The 15,095-nt window shown below is 40.6% G+C and overlaps 1 protein-coding gene across 4 annotated transcripts; it reads right to left on the bottom strand.

The window, feature by feature from the left end:
* On the bottom strand, window positions 1-14,167 carry LOC137038394 (ninjurin-1-like). 4 transcript variants are annotated; one of them, XM_067412919.1, is made up of 4 exons: window positions 13,980-14,167; window positions 8,985-9,216; window positions 2,345-2,504; window positions 1-592 (listed from the first exon to the last, which is right to left on the bottom strand). In XM_067412919.1, the coding sequence occupies exons 2-3, from the start codon at window positions 9,175-9,177 to the stop codon at window positions 2,356-2,358; spliced, it is 342 nt and encodes a 113-aa protein (XP_067269020.1). In that variant the 5' UTR covers window positions 9,178-9,216; window positions 13,980-14,167; the 3' UTR covers window positions 1-592; window positions 2,345-2,355. The 4 variants fall into 4 exon arrangements, with proteins under 4 accessions (XP_067269020.1, XP_067269019.1, XP_067269021.1 ...); XM_067412918.1 differs by lacking the exon at window positions 13,980-14,167 and adding an exon at window positions 13,578-13,969; XM_067412920.1 differs by lacking the exon at window positions 13,980-14,167 and adding an exon at window positions 13,630-13,969.
* Window positions 14,168-15,095: the final 928 nt, after the last annotated feature.

Below are 15,095 nucleotides of genomic sequence, written 5' to 3'. Positions count from 1 at the left end.
ATGTATTGCAACACAGCAGGAAGCAAAAGAAATAAAAAGTCACATTTAATGAAAACTGAATTTCCAACAGCATTCCCAAACACTGCCAATATTGCCATAATAACGTATAAATGAGTAACAGTTCTCTGTGCAGTGATACGGGACTGGAGAAAGTACACTTATTTAAAGAGGATCTATGCTGTCTTTAGTGTGTGATGCTCCAGTTCTTCTTTCTATCAGTGTTTCTGAACTCCTGAAACGCCTCCATCTTGAGTTTCTTCAAGAACCGACACAATATTCCTCATTATAATAATTAATGCGCAGAATAAAGAGGCGGAGCCTGGTTGAGTTGGTTAGTCGTGTGTTGAAACTGGTTATGGTAAAGGGCGGGGCATTTCCCAAACACCAATCACAACACACTGCTCCAGCTGACCAATCAGAGTGCAGGGCTTCATAGAGACAGGAACTAAACAGAGTTACTGACAGACTGGGAAGAGAGGAGCCGCAGCAATGGAGAATATGAGGAAATAATCAACATTCAAAATGTCTTCACAGCTCCCTGTTTTCATCCATCCAAAAGTGTCGGATGCCATGTTTCAGTCTCAGGCTACAGCTGGAAAAGAGACAGAGAATTCATGTCATTTCATCATTTACCTTCAGATGTATTAATATCTGCGTCCTGGACCGTTTATGCAGGCAAATTTTATCCCACATAAAAACAGAGTGTGTCAATGATGTATGTCAGATGTTCATTTAATTATTATGCTCAAGCTATCAAGCTGAATAATCTCGGCTGTTAGTAAGATCAAATAAACATTCAATACCAAAGCTTGTAAAAGCACAATATTTTTTTTCATTTTGATTAAATCAATAATTTTTACCTTTTAAATAACTGCTCAATTAGCTGTTTTGAATACAGCATCATCAAATATAGAGACAAATCTGGACAAATGACTCTTATCTAACTGTGTTTTTTATTGATTTCATCAACAAATTTAGTAACCATTTACTTAAAGGTGTCATGAACTGGCTTTTTTATACTGTTGTCTGAGGTCAACTAATGACGTTCGTGTGGTTTTTACATTCAGAAACATCACAACTAATCAGTCATAGGCTATTTTCTACACTGGTTTTGAGGCTCTCTCCTGAACGCTGGGTTCTGATGGGTGTGTCACTTGGAAGTAAACGCCCACGGCTAGGATTGGATAAGATTTGCATATTTAATGAGCTTCAGCTCCCCTGTCAGTTCACACGAGGGAGAGATTGTTTAGAAAGGGGCAACCGGGATGATTCTCTCGATCACAGGGCTCGTAAACGTCTTTATCAAACAAACACAATGATTTATTTCTCATCCACCAGCGGTTGATTGATTTTTGTATTACTTGGCCGGCCCATTCGGTGGATATAAGCGCAAACCGCACACACACGCACGCACTGGCGTGCTCTTGAAATATCTAGTCAAGAGAGCAAACATTAAAGGGATAGTTCACACAAATATTTAAATTAGATGTTTATCTACTAACCCCCAGGGCATCCGAGATGTTTGTTTCCTCAGTAGAACACAAATGAAGATTTTTAACTCAACCGTTGCTCGTATAATGGATGTCAATGGGGTCTAATTAGAATAAACATCAAATTTTCATTTTTGGGTGAACTATCCCTTTAACAACGCAGATCAAGAAATGAATGTTATTTCACTATTAAAGATCGACCGCCTGCCAACAGGCTTACGTTTTGGTATCCCGTCTGGAAAACACACAGCCCCGGGACGTTGAGCTTTGCGAGCCCTGGCCCATACATGTCCGAATCTGACCCCGAATCCCAATGAACCAACAACCAGCAAGGATTCTCCAGCCTGTGACAGAATGCTAAGGTATGTTCAGTTAGACACGTACAAAATAATCAAAATGATCTGTAACAATGCAATACTATCACATATAAAAACATGTTTTACTCACATAAGTGTGTTGCACCATTCCTGTCGGATCCAATATAGAAGCACAGCATTGTGTTTTAATCTCAGTATGTCTGCAATCCAGTGTCCATCTGTGTCTTGTTTATGATCGATTATCTTGCTATCTTTGGTGTGTTTATTGCGTGTTTAGGTCCACGAGTCAGTGGGCGGGGCTTCAGAAGCAGGTGGGCGGGGCTACAGAAGCAGGCTTACACATTTATCTGTAGAGGCAGAGTTTCCTCTTCTAATATGCCATTGATTGAGAGCCTGGTTTTCTGGGCCTGGTGTCTATAAAAGCTTTTCTTTTACTAACAAGGAAGTTTTCAGCTCTAATGTGTGTGTGTGTGTGTGAGTGTGTGTGTGTGTGTGTGTGTGTGTGTGTGTGTGTGTGTGTGTGAGTATGTGTTATACCAGTGTTTGCTCTACTGTCGGGCTCCCGGATTGGGCCGCTGAACTCCAAACGCAGTGATGAAGACGTTAATGACGACGATGATGAAGACGCAGCTCGTGGTGATGTTCTCGAGGACATTCAGCCGGAGGTGTTTCTGCTCGTCGTTCAGGTTCCACTTTACTAGAATCAGCAATAAACTCAGTCACACACAAACACAACAACCCTGTCATCCGCTGACACAGAACGCGTTACACTCTTACAGTAACGCTCACAGAACATTCATTCAATGTTATCTGGCCTTTAATAATGTTCTCAAAACGTTAGCACAAAAACATTATTCATACATTCAGTGGATGTTCATTTCAATTTTTTTTTCAGAACATTCAGAAAACATTCAAAAGTAACATTCCCATAATGTTTGAAGAATTAAACAACTGCAATTCCTCGACTGGCCACTAGGGGCTCTAGAAGGAGCAGAATCTCATTGAGCCCAATGTTAAAATGCCCAACTTTACAGCAGAATAAAATGTTAAAAACATGTTTGGGGACAAACCAGCCGTCTCCATTGGCTTTCTATTGTAGGAAGGGGCCTCCTTGTCATTTCTGACTTATTGCAAAAAAATCGAACAATGTCTAAAATCTGACATGTGACAAGGTGCACAGAAAACAAGCTAAAAAACCCAGGAACAAAAACCCAGAATTTTTTATAAGCTGTTGAACCAAAAAACGAACGTTTAAGGACAGAATAGTGGATCCAGGCACTTGAGACAGAGTGCGCCATGTTATATTACACTGAGAACTACGCCCACTGGAGAGCGAAGTAATCAGAGACAGGAAATATAATATATAACACTGACATTTGGATATTTGAAAAAATGTTTACGGCACACTTAGGCATTCTGAGGCAGGAACCCAAAATTGACCTATTCTTCCCGCTGAAGCTTCACATCTTATTGCCTGTATCCACGTTTGTCTCCTTAAATGCTTGTTTTTTGGGGTTGACAGCTTATAAAAACGTAGTTATGTGTTTTTTAGCTTGTTTGCTGTACACCTTGTCACATATCAGCTTTTAGACATTCTGTTTCCAGAAAAGCGACCGCCTCACGCAAAACAAAGTCAAATACACAAATACAAAGATGAGACTTATACAGTAATGTAAGACCTGGCTCTGTGGTGGCTCTCTAGCCCGTGGAAAGACAAACCGGTTCTTAAAGGCTCACCAACTCCAGACTGGCACTAGCACTGGCTCTGAACTAGCACCCGGTTCATTCTGGTGAAAAAGGGGTCCATCTGGTGGTGAGTTGGAGCCGATGGCGGGGGAGGAAGCTAGACAGAGTCAGCAGACCCAAACATACTGTGAGGGTCTGTTGGGGACATTTGGCTGAGTCCCTTGTCAGAAAGATCTTCAACTCCTTCAACCAGATCCCGAGGGAGTCTTGAGATATTGAGTCCAAGTGGACCATCCTCTCTGCCATCATTGTCAATGCGGTACCTTGGAGCTGTGGCTGTAAGATCTCCGGTGCCTGTCGAGGCGGCAATCCCAGAACCCGGTGGTGGACACCGGAAGTAAGGGATGCCATCAAGCAAAAGAAGGAGTCCAATTGGACTTGGCTGGCTTGTGGGACTCCTGAGGCAGCTGATGGTTAACGGCAGGCCAAGTGGACTGTAGCCTAGGTAGTTGTGGAGGCAAAAAAATGAGAGGAGTTCGGTGAGGCCATGGAGAAAGACTATCGGTTGGCCTCGAAGAGATTCTTGCAAATGGTTCGATGCCCCAGGAGGGGGAAGCAGTGCCTTCACAGTTTACAGTGGAGATAAGCAGCTGTTGACCTCAACTGGGGATAATGGTGGAAGGAATACTCCGAGGATCTTCTCAATCCCACTGACACGTCTTCCATTGAGGAGGCAGTGGCTGAGGGCTCTATTACCCAAGCTCAAGTCATAAATTTAGTTAAAATGGATGAGATCCGCCCTGAGTACCTCAAGTCTCTGGATGTTGTGGGGCTGTCTTGGCTGACACGCCCTATGCAGCATCGGGTGGCAGTTGGGGACAGTACCTATGGACCGGGGTCGTGGTCCCTCTCCTCAAGAAGGGGGACCGGAGAGTGGGTTCCAACTATAGGGGGGGGGGAGTCACTTCTCAGTCTATCTGGGAAAGTCTATCCCAGGGTACTGGAGAGGAGAATTCGGCCAATAGTGGACCCTCAGATTCAGGAGGAACAGTGTGGTTTTCATCCTGGTTGTGGAAAACTGGGTGCTGGAGGGTTCGTGGGAGTTTGCCCAACCAATCCACATGTGCTTTGTAGATTTGGAGAAGGCATTCGAGTGTGTTCCTCGTTGTGGCAAGCAGTGAGGCGAGGGACCACGAGAGTGGGTCTCACACCGGTCACGTCTCACCACGGCGGAGTGACGGGAGTATAAAGGGAGCAAAGACAGTGGAAGACGAGAGAGGACCAGGCCTGGATTTGTTATGGTTTGTTTACTGTTTATTATGTGTGTGCGGGCAGTCGTCCGTGAGGGGCTGCCTGTGTGACTTTCGTTTTGTTTATTTATTTTGAATTAAAGTTGTTGAAAGTTCGCCGGTTCACGCCTCCTTCCTTCCATCTACGAACCCTGCTACACTCGTGGTGTCCTGTGGAGGGTGCTCTGAGAGTATGGGGTCCGGGGCCCCCTGATTAGGGCTGTTCGGTCCCTTTGCGACCAGAGCAGGAGCTTGGTCTGCATTGCTGGCAGTAAGTCAGACTTGTTCCCGGTGCATGTTGGTCTCCGGCAGGGCTGCCCTTTGTCACCGGTTCTGTTCATAATTTTTATGGACAGAATTTCTAAGCACAGCCAAGGGCTGGAGAGTGTCTGGTTTGGGGACCACATGATTTCGTCTCTGCATTTTGCGGATGATGTTGTTGTGTTGGCCTCCTCAGACCAGGACCTTCAGCGTGCATGGTTTGTAGCCGAGTGTGAAACGGCTGGGATGAGAATCAGCACCTCAAAGTCTGAGGCCATGGTTATCAGTCGGAAAAGGGTGGCTTGCCCACTTCAGGTTGGTGGAGGGTTCCTGCCCCGGGTGGAGGAGTTCAAGTATTCGGGGTCTTGTTCACAAGTGAGCTTGGGCATCTATTCGGATGCCTCCTGGACGCCTTCCCAGGGGATGATCCGGGCACGTCCCACCAGGAGGAGGCCACGGGGAAGACCCAGTCTCTGCTTAGACTGTTGCCCCCGTGACCTGTCCCCGGATAAGCGGAAGATCATGGATGGATGGATGATTTAGCATGTTTTTAGCATGTTGCTAGCATGATTTCAATTTAGAAACTCAATAATGACCGTCAGAACAAATGCGAAATATCATCTAGTTCGGTGTGAGCTGACAGTTTCCTAGACAGCAAAGCACTGCCAACGGAATCTTCTGATGAGCTTCATGTTGGCCAGGCTCGCGATAACTGACCAGAGGTAGTTTATGAAGAGACATCCGTTATGACCCAGACTAGAGCGGCCTGCTCATCACAGATCAGCTGCAGTCACACTGAAGGATGAGAGATGGATTAATATCCATATTCACTGTTACTGTGTGAGAGAGTGTGTGTCTGAGTGAGTGTGTGTGTTTGTGAGTGCATGTGTGTGTGTGTTGGAAAGATTGTCTTTCTGCTCGAATGCAAAATGACACATCACGCTCAGCTGGTTCAGAGAGACAGAGAGATGTGTGAGGTCAGCGGGTTCAGAATGGAAGCTCTGGAGGGTCACAGAAAGGAAAGACAGAGACAGAAAGGATCTGCTGATATGTGACACACACACACACACACACACACACACACACACACACACAGAGAGAGAGAGAGAGAGAGAGAGAGAGAGAGGGGGGGGGGGGAGTGTATTGTGATGCCATTGTCATGTGTTGCTCTTTAATCCCAAATTCAAATTCAGCTTCATAGAGCGTTCCTGAAGCAGAGTTGAGCTTCAATATACTGAATGAACGAGTGTCATCCAGAGATTCACTCAACAGGTCTCAGCCGGTGTGATTTCACCACATACACTAATATAAGACAACATAAAAAAACCTAGTGGGAATCTTTGTGCATAGATTGAGATGTTGGTCATCTTATTTGAATATGTAACGTGGTTCGTAGATGGGAAGGAAGGACCCGACCGACGTTTTCAACTAACCAGCCCGCAACTCGGACCGCAAAAAACAAAATATTGTACCCAACCCGCTTCCTGACCCGTATTTTTTAAAAGTAGTAAATGCTCCCTGGCATAATATCCATTAAACCAACCTGTGGAGGAGAAATGTTTCAGGGCCTGACGTGCGCTCAGAGGTGCGGCGGTGAGAGCAGACAGTACTTGAGGCGGCCCATCATTGTCCATTTCAGCTCTAGATGCATATTAATGATGAACGTGATGTTTATGTTTGGACCCAGCTTTCGAACAGGGATAGTTTAGTTTATTTACGGTTATTATTTCTGCTGATGAAGAGAGAACAGGGATAGTTTAGTTTAATTATGGATATAATATCTGCAGATGAAGAGAGAACAGGGATAGTTTAGTTTAATTACGGTTATAATATCTGCAGATGAAGAGAGGACAGGGATAGTTTAGTTTAATTACGGTTATAATATCTGCCGATGAAGAGAGAACAGGGATAGTTTAGTTTAATTACGGTTATAATATCTGCAGATGAAGAGAGAACAGGGATAGTTTAGTTTAATTACGGTTATAATATCTGCTGATGAAGAGAGAACAGGGATAGTTTAGTTTAATTACGGTTATAATATCTGCAGATGAAGAGAGAACAGGGATAGTTTAGTTTAATTACGGTTATAATATCTGCTGATGAAGAGAGAACAGGGATAGTTTAGTTTAATTAGGGTTATAATATCTGCAGATGAAGAGAGAACAGGGATAGTTTAGTTTAATTACGGTTATAATATCTGCCGATGAAGAGAGAACAGGGATAGTTTAGTTTAATTACGGTTATAATATCTGCTGATGAAGAGAGAACAGGGATAGTTTAGTTTAATTACGGTTATAATATCTGCTGATGAAGAGAGAACAGGGATAGTTTAGTTTAATTACGGTTATAATATCTGCAGATGAAGAGAGAACAGGGATAGTTTAGTTTAATTACGGTTATAATATCTGCTGATGAAGAGAGAACAGGGATAGTTTAGTTTAATTACGGTTATAATATCTGCAGATGAAGAGAGAACAGGGATAGTTTAGTTTAATTACGGTTATAATATCTGCTGATGAAGAGAGAACAGGGATAGTTTAGTTTAATTACGGTTATAATATCTGCAGATGAAGAGAGGACAGGGATAGTTTAGTTTAATTACGGTTATAATATCTGCAGATGAAGAGAGAACAGGGATAGTTTAGTTTAATTACGGTTATAATATCTGCCGATGAAGAGTGAACAGGGATAGTTTAGTTTAATTACGGTTATAATATCTGCCGATGAAGAGAGAACAGGGATAGTTTAGTTTAATTACGGTTATAATATCTGCAGATGAAGAGAGGACAGGGATAGTTTAGTTTAATTACGGTTATAATATCTGCTGATGAAGAGAGAACAGGGATAGTTTAGTTTAATTACGGTTATAATATCTGCAGATGAAGAGAGAACAGGGATAGTTTAGTTTAATTATGGTTATAATATCTGCAGATGAAGAGAGAACAGGGATAGTTTAGTTTAATTACGGTTATAATATCTGCTGATGAAGAGAGAACAGGGATAGTTTAGTTTAATTACGGTTATAATATCTGCTGATGAAGAGAGAACAGGGATAGTTTAGTTTAATTACGGTTATAATATCTGCAGATGAAGAGAGAACAGGGATAGTTTAGTTTAATTACGGTTATAATATCTGCCGATGAAGAGAGAACAGGGATAGTTTAGTTTAATTACGGTTATAATATCTGCTGATGAAGAGAGAACAGGGATAGTTTAGTTTAATTACGGTTATAATATCTGCCGATGAAGAGAGAACAGGGATAGTTTAGTTTAATTATGGTTATAATATCTGCTGATGAAGAGAGAACAGGGATAGTTTAGTTTAATTACGGTTATAATATCTGCAGATGAAGAGAGAACAGGGATAGTTTAGTTTAATTACGGTTATAATATCTGCCGATGAAGAGAGAACAGGGATAGTTTAGTTTAATTACGGTTATAATATCTGCTGATGAAGAGAGAACAGGGATAGTTTAGTTTAATTACGGTTATAATATCTGCCGATGAAGAGAGAACAGGGATAGTTTAGTTTAATTACGGTTATAATATCTGCCGATGAAGAGAGAACAGGGATAGTTTAGTTTAATTACGGTTATAATATCTGCTGATGGAGAGAGAACAGGGATAGTTAAGTTTAATTACTTATGTTGTCATTGCTTTATGACATGTGATTGTATTTGTGTTTATACTGTATCAATAAATGAGAAAGACGGATGACAGCTCGAGCGACTCCCAAATGTGCTCGACTACAACAACTCAACATGTTCCCGGGGGCGGGTTATGCAAAGTTAAACCAGCAAAATCATAATCAACCACAGCTTCAAATCAAGCATCAGCCAAATTTCAGGTGCAAAGTAAAACAAGGATATCTACAGACTCAGAGATCAATTGTGATTTACATTTAGCCCAATCAAGGCAGGTTTGTGTGTGTTCTCATTCACCTATGAAGATGAGCAGGATCCCCACTAGCACTTGCAGACAGAGGGACAGGCTGATGAGTGTGATGAGGGATGTGTACAGGCTGGACTCGGGCCCTTGCTCCAACACGGCCTTCAGCTGCGATGCATTGGCCATCAGCAGGGCCACGTCCAGCATGCTCTCCGCCGCGCTCTTCTTATTGGCGTAATGGTTCATGTTCAGAGGGGCGGGAGACAGACCAAGACTGGGAGAAGCCTGGCGAGAGAAAGATGGAGAGAGAATAATTTTTGTATCTTAATCTTAGCAACTACTAAACCAAAAATGTCACAATATTCCTCATTATAATAATTAATGTGCATAATAAAGGGGTGAGGCCTGGTTGAGTCCATTAGTTGTGTGCTGAAACTGGTGGATATGGTATATCCCAAACACCAATCACAACACACTGCTCCAGCCGACCAATCAGAGCACAGTGTGCTTCAGAAGGAGGGGCTTCATATAGCCCTTTTCCACCAAGGCAGTGCTGGTTCGGAGCCAGAGCCTAGTTTTAAATAGTTTTTTTGTCTTTCCACACCCTAAGCTAAATAATCAACATGCAAGCAGGAAAACCTGCTCTAGTAGAGCCAGAACACAACATTAAGGGCCCTATTATACCAATATAAGCACATTGGTCTAAAGCTCATGGCGCAGGTACACTTCAGCGTGTCTTTTAAAATTTGGGATGAACCTAAACTCTCAGCACAAGAATTGTTCAGTGTTCAAATGTTCAAATGGAAGCAAATGGTGAGCGAATGACCTTGTTTTTTAATTAAATGCAAAGCCCTTATTGAGCACACTGAACTTACTGAATGAATGGGTTTCTTGGTACGAATGCATGATTTCTCTAGAGCTTTATTGACTGTCATCATCTGACTGAAGAATTTCTGGTGTCACAATAGCATGAGTAATAATAGTAATTAGTAAAAATAGTAAGAGAGAGAGAGAGAGAGAGAGAGAGAGAGAGAGAGAGAGAGAGAGAGAGAGAGAGAGATGTTGGAGTGAGCAGACGGTTGAAGAGAGAGATCTACATTTGTGTTCTTCTGAAGAAACAAACACACCTACATGTTGGATGCACTGGGGGTGAGCAGATAAACATCAAATTTTCATTTTTGGGTGAACTATCACTTTAAAGGACTTAAAGGATGTGCTGCTAACATCTTGGCGCCAGATACCACAGCACACCTTCAGATCATCTCTAGTGGAGATTATGCCTCGATAGGTCAGGGCTGTTTTGTCAGCAAAATATGAGGTCATAATGTTACGCCTGATTGGTGTATTGTAATCCTTTGATGTTTTCTGCTAAAAGGCCATAAAGAAGTGAGTTACAGTAACCAGCAATTACATTAAGGTTTACTGAAAGCAAATGTTCTGAACTAAATTTTTATTTAATTTTATACAAAACATGCATTTTACAAAATAATTTGTCTTCTATAAAATCAAAGTCATATGTCTAACCCATTTGGGTTCCAGGTTTGAAGCAGATGTCACATAAACAGAGGTTCTTATGAGATTTAGTTTAGGCTGCTTTACCAGAAATAGCCACCAGGTGATGCATTCTCCTGGCACAAATCAATCTTCTTGGAGACAGTGGCCAAATATGAAACCCCGAGTCTCAGACCTTTCCAACGGCATGTGTTTGGTCAAGATTAGAAAACACTGCAGTATATTTAGTAACATTTGAGACTTGGCACCGCCCACTAGAGGAGGAGCTGGGTAAAAGGGTAAAGTACCGTTCCCATGGTAACACAATATTCCATTTTAATATTTTCACAGGATGAATTATGAGTGTTTAAGCTTTCGACTGATACCTTATTTATAATGATGACTACTAAAATATGTGAAAAAAGGAAATCTCTGACTCTTTTTTAATAGATCTCTTTCCTCCATCCTTCTGTCTATTTTTATTCCTCTCTTTCATTCATGTTTCCTATCAGTATTCCTCTGCTGACGGTGCAAATGTAATGACAAGACACTCCTCACTCTCTCTCTGGCTGCGCTCCAGCGGATCATCGACCCACCAGAGGAAATTACATTTCCCTGATTCTCTACAGGGCTTTTAGTTATACTGTGCACACACACACACACACACACACACACACACACACACACACACACACACACACACACACACACACACACACACACACACACACACACACACACACACACACACACACACACACACACACACACACACACACACACACACACACACCTAACGGTTTTGTAGCTCCCTAGAGTCCCAACAGCACACTTTGTGGCCCAAATCAACTCTAGTGCACTTAAAGTAAATGTGAAAGACACACAGACACACATAGTGTTGTATTGACACACACCGACAATCGTAATAACAATAGGTTACTGTCGTAAGCCCGGTTCTCTTTCATCATCTCGTTTCGAGATCCACCAATGGGAAGGGCATCTGTACCTGACCTCTGCAGAAGCATCCAATTGGACAGAATTTTACCCTCTTGAGCCAGAAAAACCAGTGTCCTGTTCCTCAAAGCTGGTTTCAGTCGTGACCCAGGTAAGTTCGAGATTAGTTTGAGCAAACTCTGGTTTTTCAGGCTTAAGAAGGTGGATTGGTTTTTAGCGGTGTTCATCACTACACGGCTAACCTGCTCTAGAGCCGGTTTTATTCTGGGTTAGAGATCGCAAACCCAAACTGGACCAATCAGCTGCAAGTAAAGACACAATAAAGCCACGCCCCCTGTATGTCTCGTTCCAAATTTGCAGTTTATAATGACAAAACTATTGAAATAAAATTGTGCATCTTTTGGTGCTAATTATTTATTATATTATGTTATATATTTGAATATAATATATAATATATTATATAATATATTTGAATTCATATAATATGTTCATTTAAATATAATTTTATTGACAAGTAGCCACATATTAGTATAAATATAATACATGCATTAATAATAATTTTAAACATCGTGTATTAATTTGAGCTCTTAATTATACGCATATTTCTTTGATTCCCATCATGCATTGATATAGTCAGATCATCTTTCATCTGCCTTCTCAAACTAAAGAGTTTATTCCTGCTTTGTAAACGCATTTAATTTCATAATAATTTTCAGAACGATCTCTCAATCTTCAGAAGAGAGGTGTCTCAAACGGACGCTGTGATTGGCTGTTTGCCGCACGTGTCACTTTCAGGCGCTTCAGAGTCGATCACTAACTCTGGATTAAACCTGAGTTGACAGAGAAAGTTTATACTGAGCTTTGAGAGACTGTTGAACTTGATCTAAACCAGGCTGGATTTATCTGGATTTGTCGACTCTAAACCTGCTCTGAGGGTGCGTTCACAGCAGCACTTTTGGTGCGCACCGGGGTTCGACTGACGTCAGAGTTCGGTTGGTTTGGATGATGTGAACGCGGTCTTCCGAACTCAGGAGTGCACCCGTGAACCGTACCCGAGTCCGCTTAAAGAGGCGGTCTGGGGTTCGGGTCATGTGATCTCCGGTACGGTTCGCTGCTGATGTGAACACAATCGGACTAAATCGCGGAAGTGAACCGCTATTAATGACATATGAGTTGACATGAACAGGACTTTCATTTCTCATCATGCTCTGTAAATGGCCTGAATTTGGAGAGTACATTTTTAAATAAAGTGCTATTTTGTGCATTTCTAACAAGATGAGGAAATGGAAAGACTTTTTAATATTTAATGTTTTATGTTGGCATTTTAAAGTGTGTGTTATGTGTGTGTTTTTGGACGTGACCATTGTGGTGAAGTGTAGAGCGTGTGCTTGGGGTGTGGATCTGCTCATAACAATTACAATAAAAAACAATTACTTTGGGCATCCCGTATGTAACGAAACCATGTTCTGGCTAGCCAATATAATCTTGTAAAAGGTTTTGTAAATGTTGTAAAAAATATAATTTCACTAAATAAAAATAATCAATTAAACTGGATTACTTGTTTTTTAAATATTCATTTTAGAATAATTAAACGTAATAGTTTTGGACAAAATGAAGAATGTTAACCTGATTTAACTAAATGGCATTGAATTAACTTTACGTAAAAAAAATATGTTTACTGAAATTAACAATGTTAATTAAATTCAACATAACCCAAAAATCTGTTGACACAAAAAATTAAGTAAATCCAACATATCATTTTTGGAGTGTTGTTGTTTCGCGGGATATGTGACGTCAGAACTCGTAGGCCTACACTGGTCTAGTACGAGTTAACGGGTTTAACGGCGTTCCAGTGCACCTTCATGGGCAGAAGATTGAAAAACACGGGTTACGAGTTGCCTGAAACGCGGTATGAGTCCTTAGTTTCCGTGTTTGTGTGTCGTCAGTGAAGTTAATGTTTAATCTCCGGAGTTCTCCTGCAAGTTTTCCTTTATATCTTTATAGACTATTTGTGTTAATCCTCAGGTCCGTGCACTCATTGCAACCATCATTAACATTACAATTAGCGCCTTATAAAAGTACATAGTAAGGGAACTTAACCAACTAACACCAGTGTTTTTAGAGATAAATCCCGATGATTTAATCGAAGAGTGCATGAAGAGTTTATCTGGATTAGAGACGGTCCTAGCAGGCGGACGTACCTCCAGTCCAGCGGCTGTGTTTAATTCAATAGTGTGTGCGGCCATCATTGACACTGGGTTTCAGAGACAGAACAGCACTAATATTCCTCCGCAGGGCCTGAATCCGTCGGGTTGTTCAGTATATGATCCATCAGCTGAGGTCTTCTTGCTTACACTCATCCAGTATTTACGGCGTCGCTCACTCACTGTCTGAACTATCTGAACTCAACATGGCAGTCATTCACTCTGGCAGAAACTGCATGGCTCTAAAATTCTCCATTTATATAGGACTACATCTGTTTATTTAGTTAAACTCATGTCTGTGAAAGAAAAGGTGCCATGACTCAAATTTCACCATCCGAGCCAAACCTTTTCTGCAACCGCGGCTTGTGTTACACACGAAGGAGATTCAATGACACACACCTTCCCGATGCGATTGGTTATAATCTAATCCTGGTTAAAGCTCGAGAGGGCGATTTGTTTCTTCTCTCGTGTTTTCTGCCTTTGATGAAGGAACTTTTGGAATGCTGGCTGAGAAATGTTGTTTTGAACATTCTGAAGATTCCGCTTCCGTCACACTAATGCTGCCAGTCCTGCGTCTCATGGCGGTATCTGTGGAAATAGCCAATGGCTCAAAGTTAGCCGTGTTTCCTTTATACCAAAAATCATTACACTGTATAAAAAAAAAAAAAAAAAATATATATATATATATATATATATATATATATATATATATATATATATATATATATATATATATATATATATATATATATATATAAAAAGTTACCTGGTTATCTTAAAATTTTGAGTTAATATAAAGATTTTCTAAGCATATTGCACTGTAAAAAAATTTGGTTGGTTTTTGTTGGTTTAACTTAAAAAAGTGAGTAACCTGGTTGCCTTAAAATTTTGAGTTTATTGAAATTAAAAATTTGAGTTAATAAAATGAAGGAAATTTGTTTAATAAATAGAAACTCAAAATATTATTGTATCTAAACCACATAAAAAATGTGATAAATCATGAAAATAGCACAATTTGGCTGCGTCATCAGAAATAAAACACACACAATTACCCAATATGCTTTCAAAATCTTTTAATTATATTTTAATAAAGGTTGTCGAATCTCAAAAAATTGTCATTGTATTAACTCAACATTTTAAGAGAACCTGGTAACTTTTTTTCGAAATAATTTTTTACAGTGTGGGTAATTGTGTGTGTTTTTGATGATGACGCAGTGAAACACCACATATTTTATGATTTATCAAATTTTTGATGTGGTTCAGAATCAATAATATTTTGAGTTTCTATTTATTAAACCAATTTCCTTTCCTTATTGTATTAACTCAAATTTTTAATCCCCATAAAATCAAAATTTTAATACAGTGTAGGATATTAGGATCATGTTCCATGAAGATATTTTGTAAATGTATATATATATATCATAAACACATTATTAGTAGTAATATACATTGCTAAGGACACCATTTTAATCGCTTTAAAGGAGATTTTCCCAATATTTTTGCACCCTTAGATTC

Source organism: Pseudorasbora parva, chromosome 13 (genome assembly GCF_024679245.1).
Source record: "Pseudorasbora parva isolate DD20220531a chromosome 13, ASM2467924v1, whole genome shotgun sequence".
NCBI classification, from domain to species: Eukaryota; Metazoa; Chordata; class Actinopteri; order Cypriniformes; family Gobionidae; genus Pseudorasbora; species Pseudorasbora parva.
This window is presented reverse-complemented; position numbering and strand designations above follow the sequence as displayed.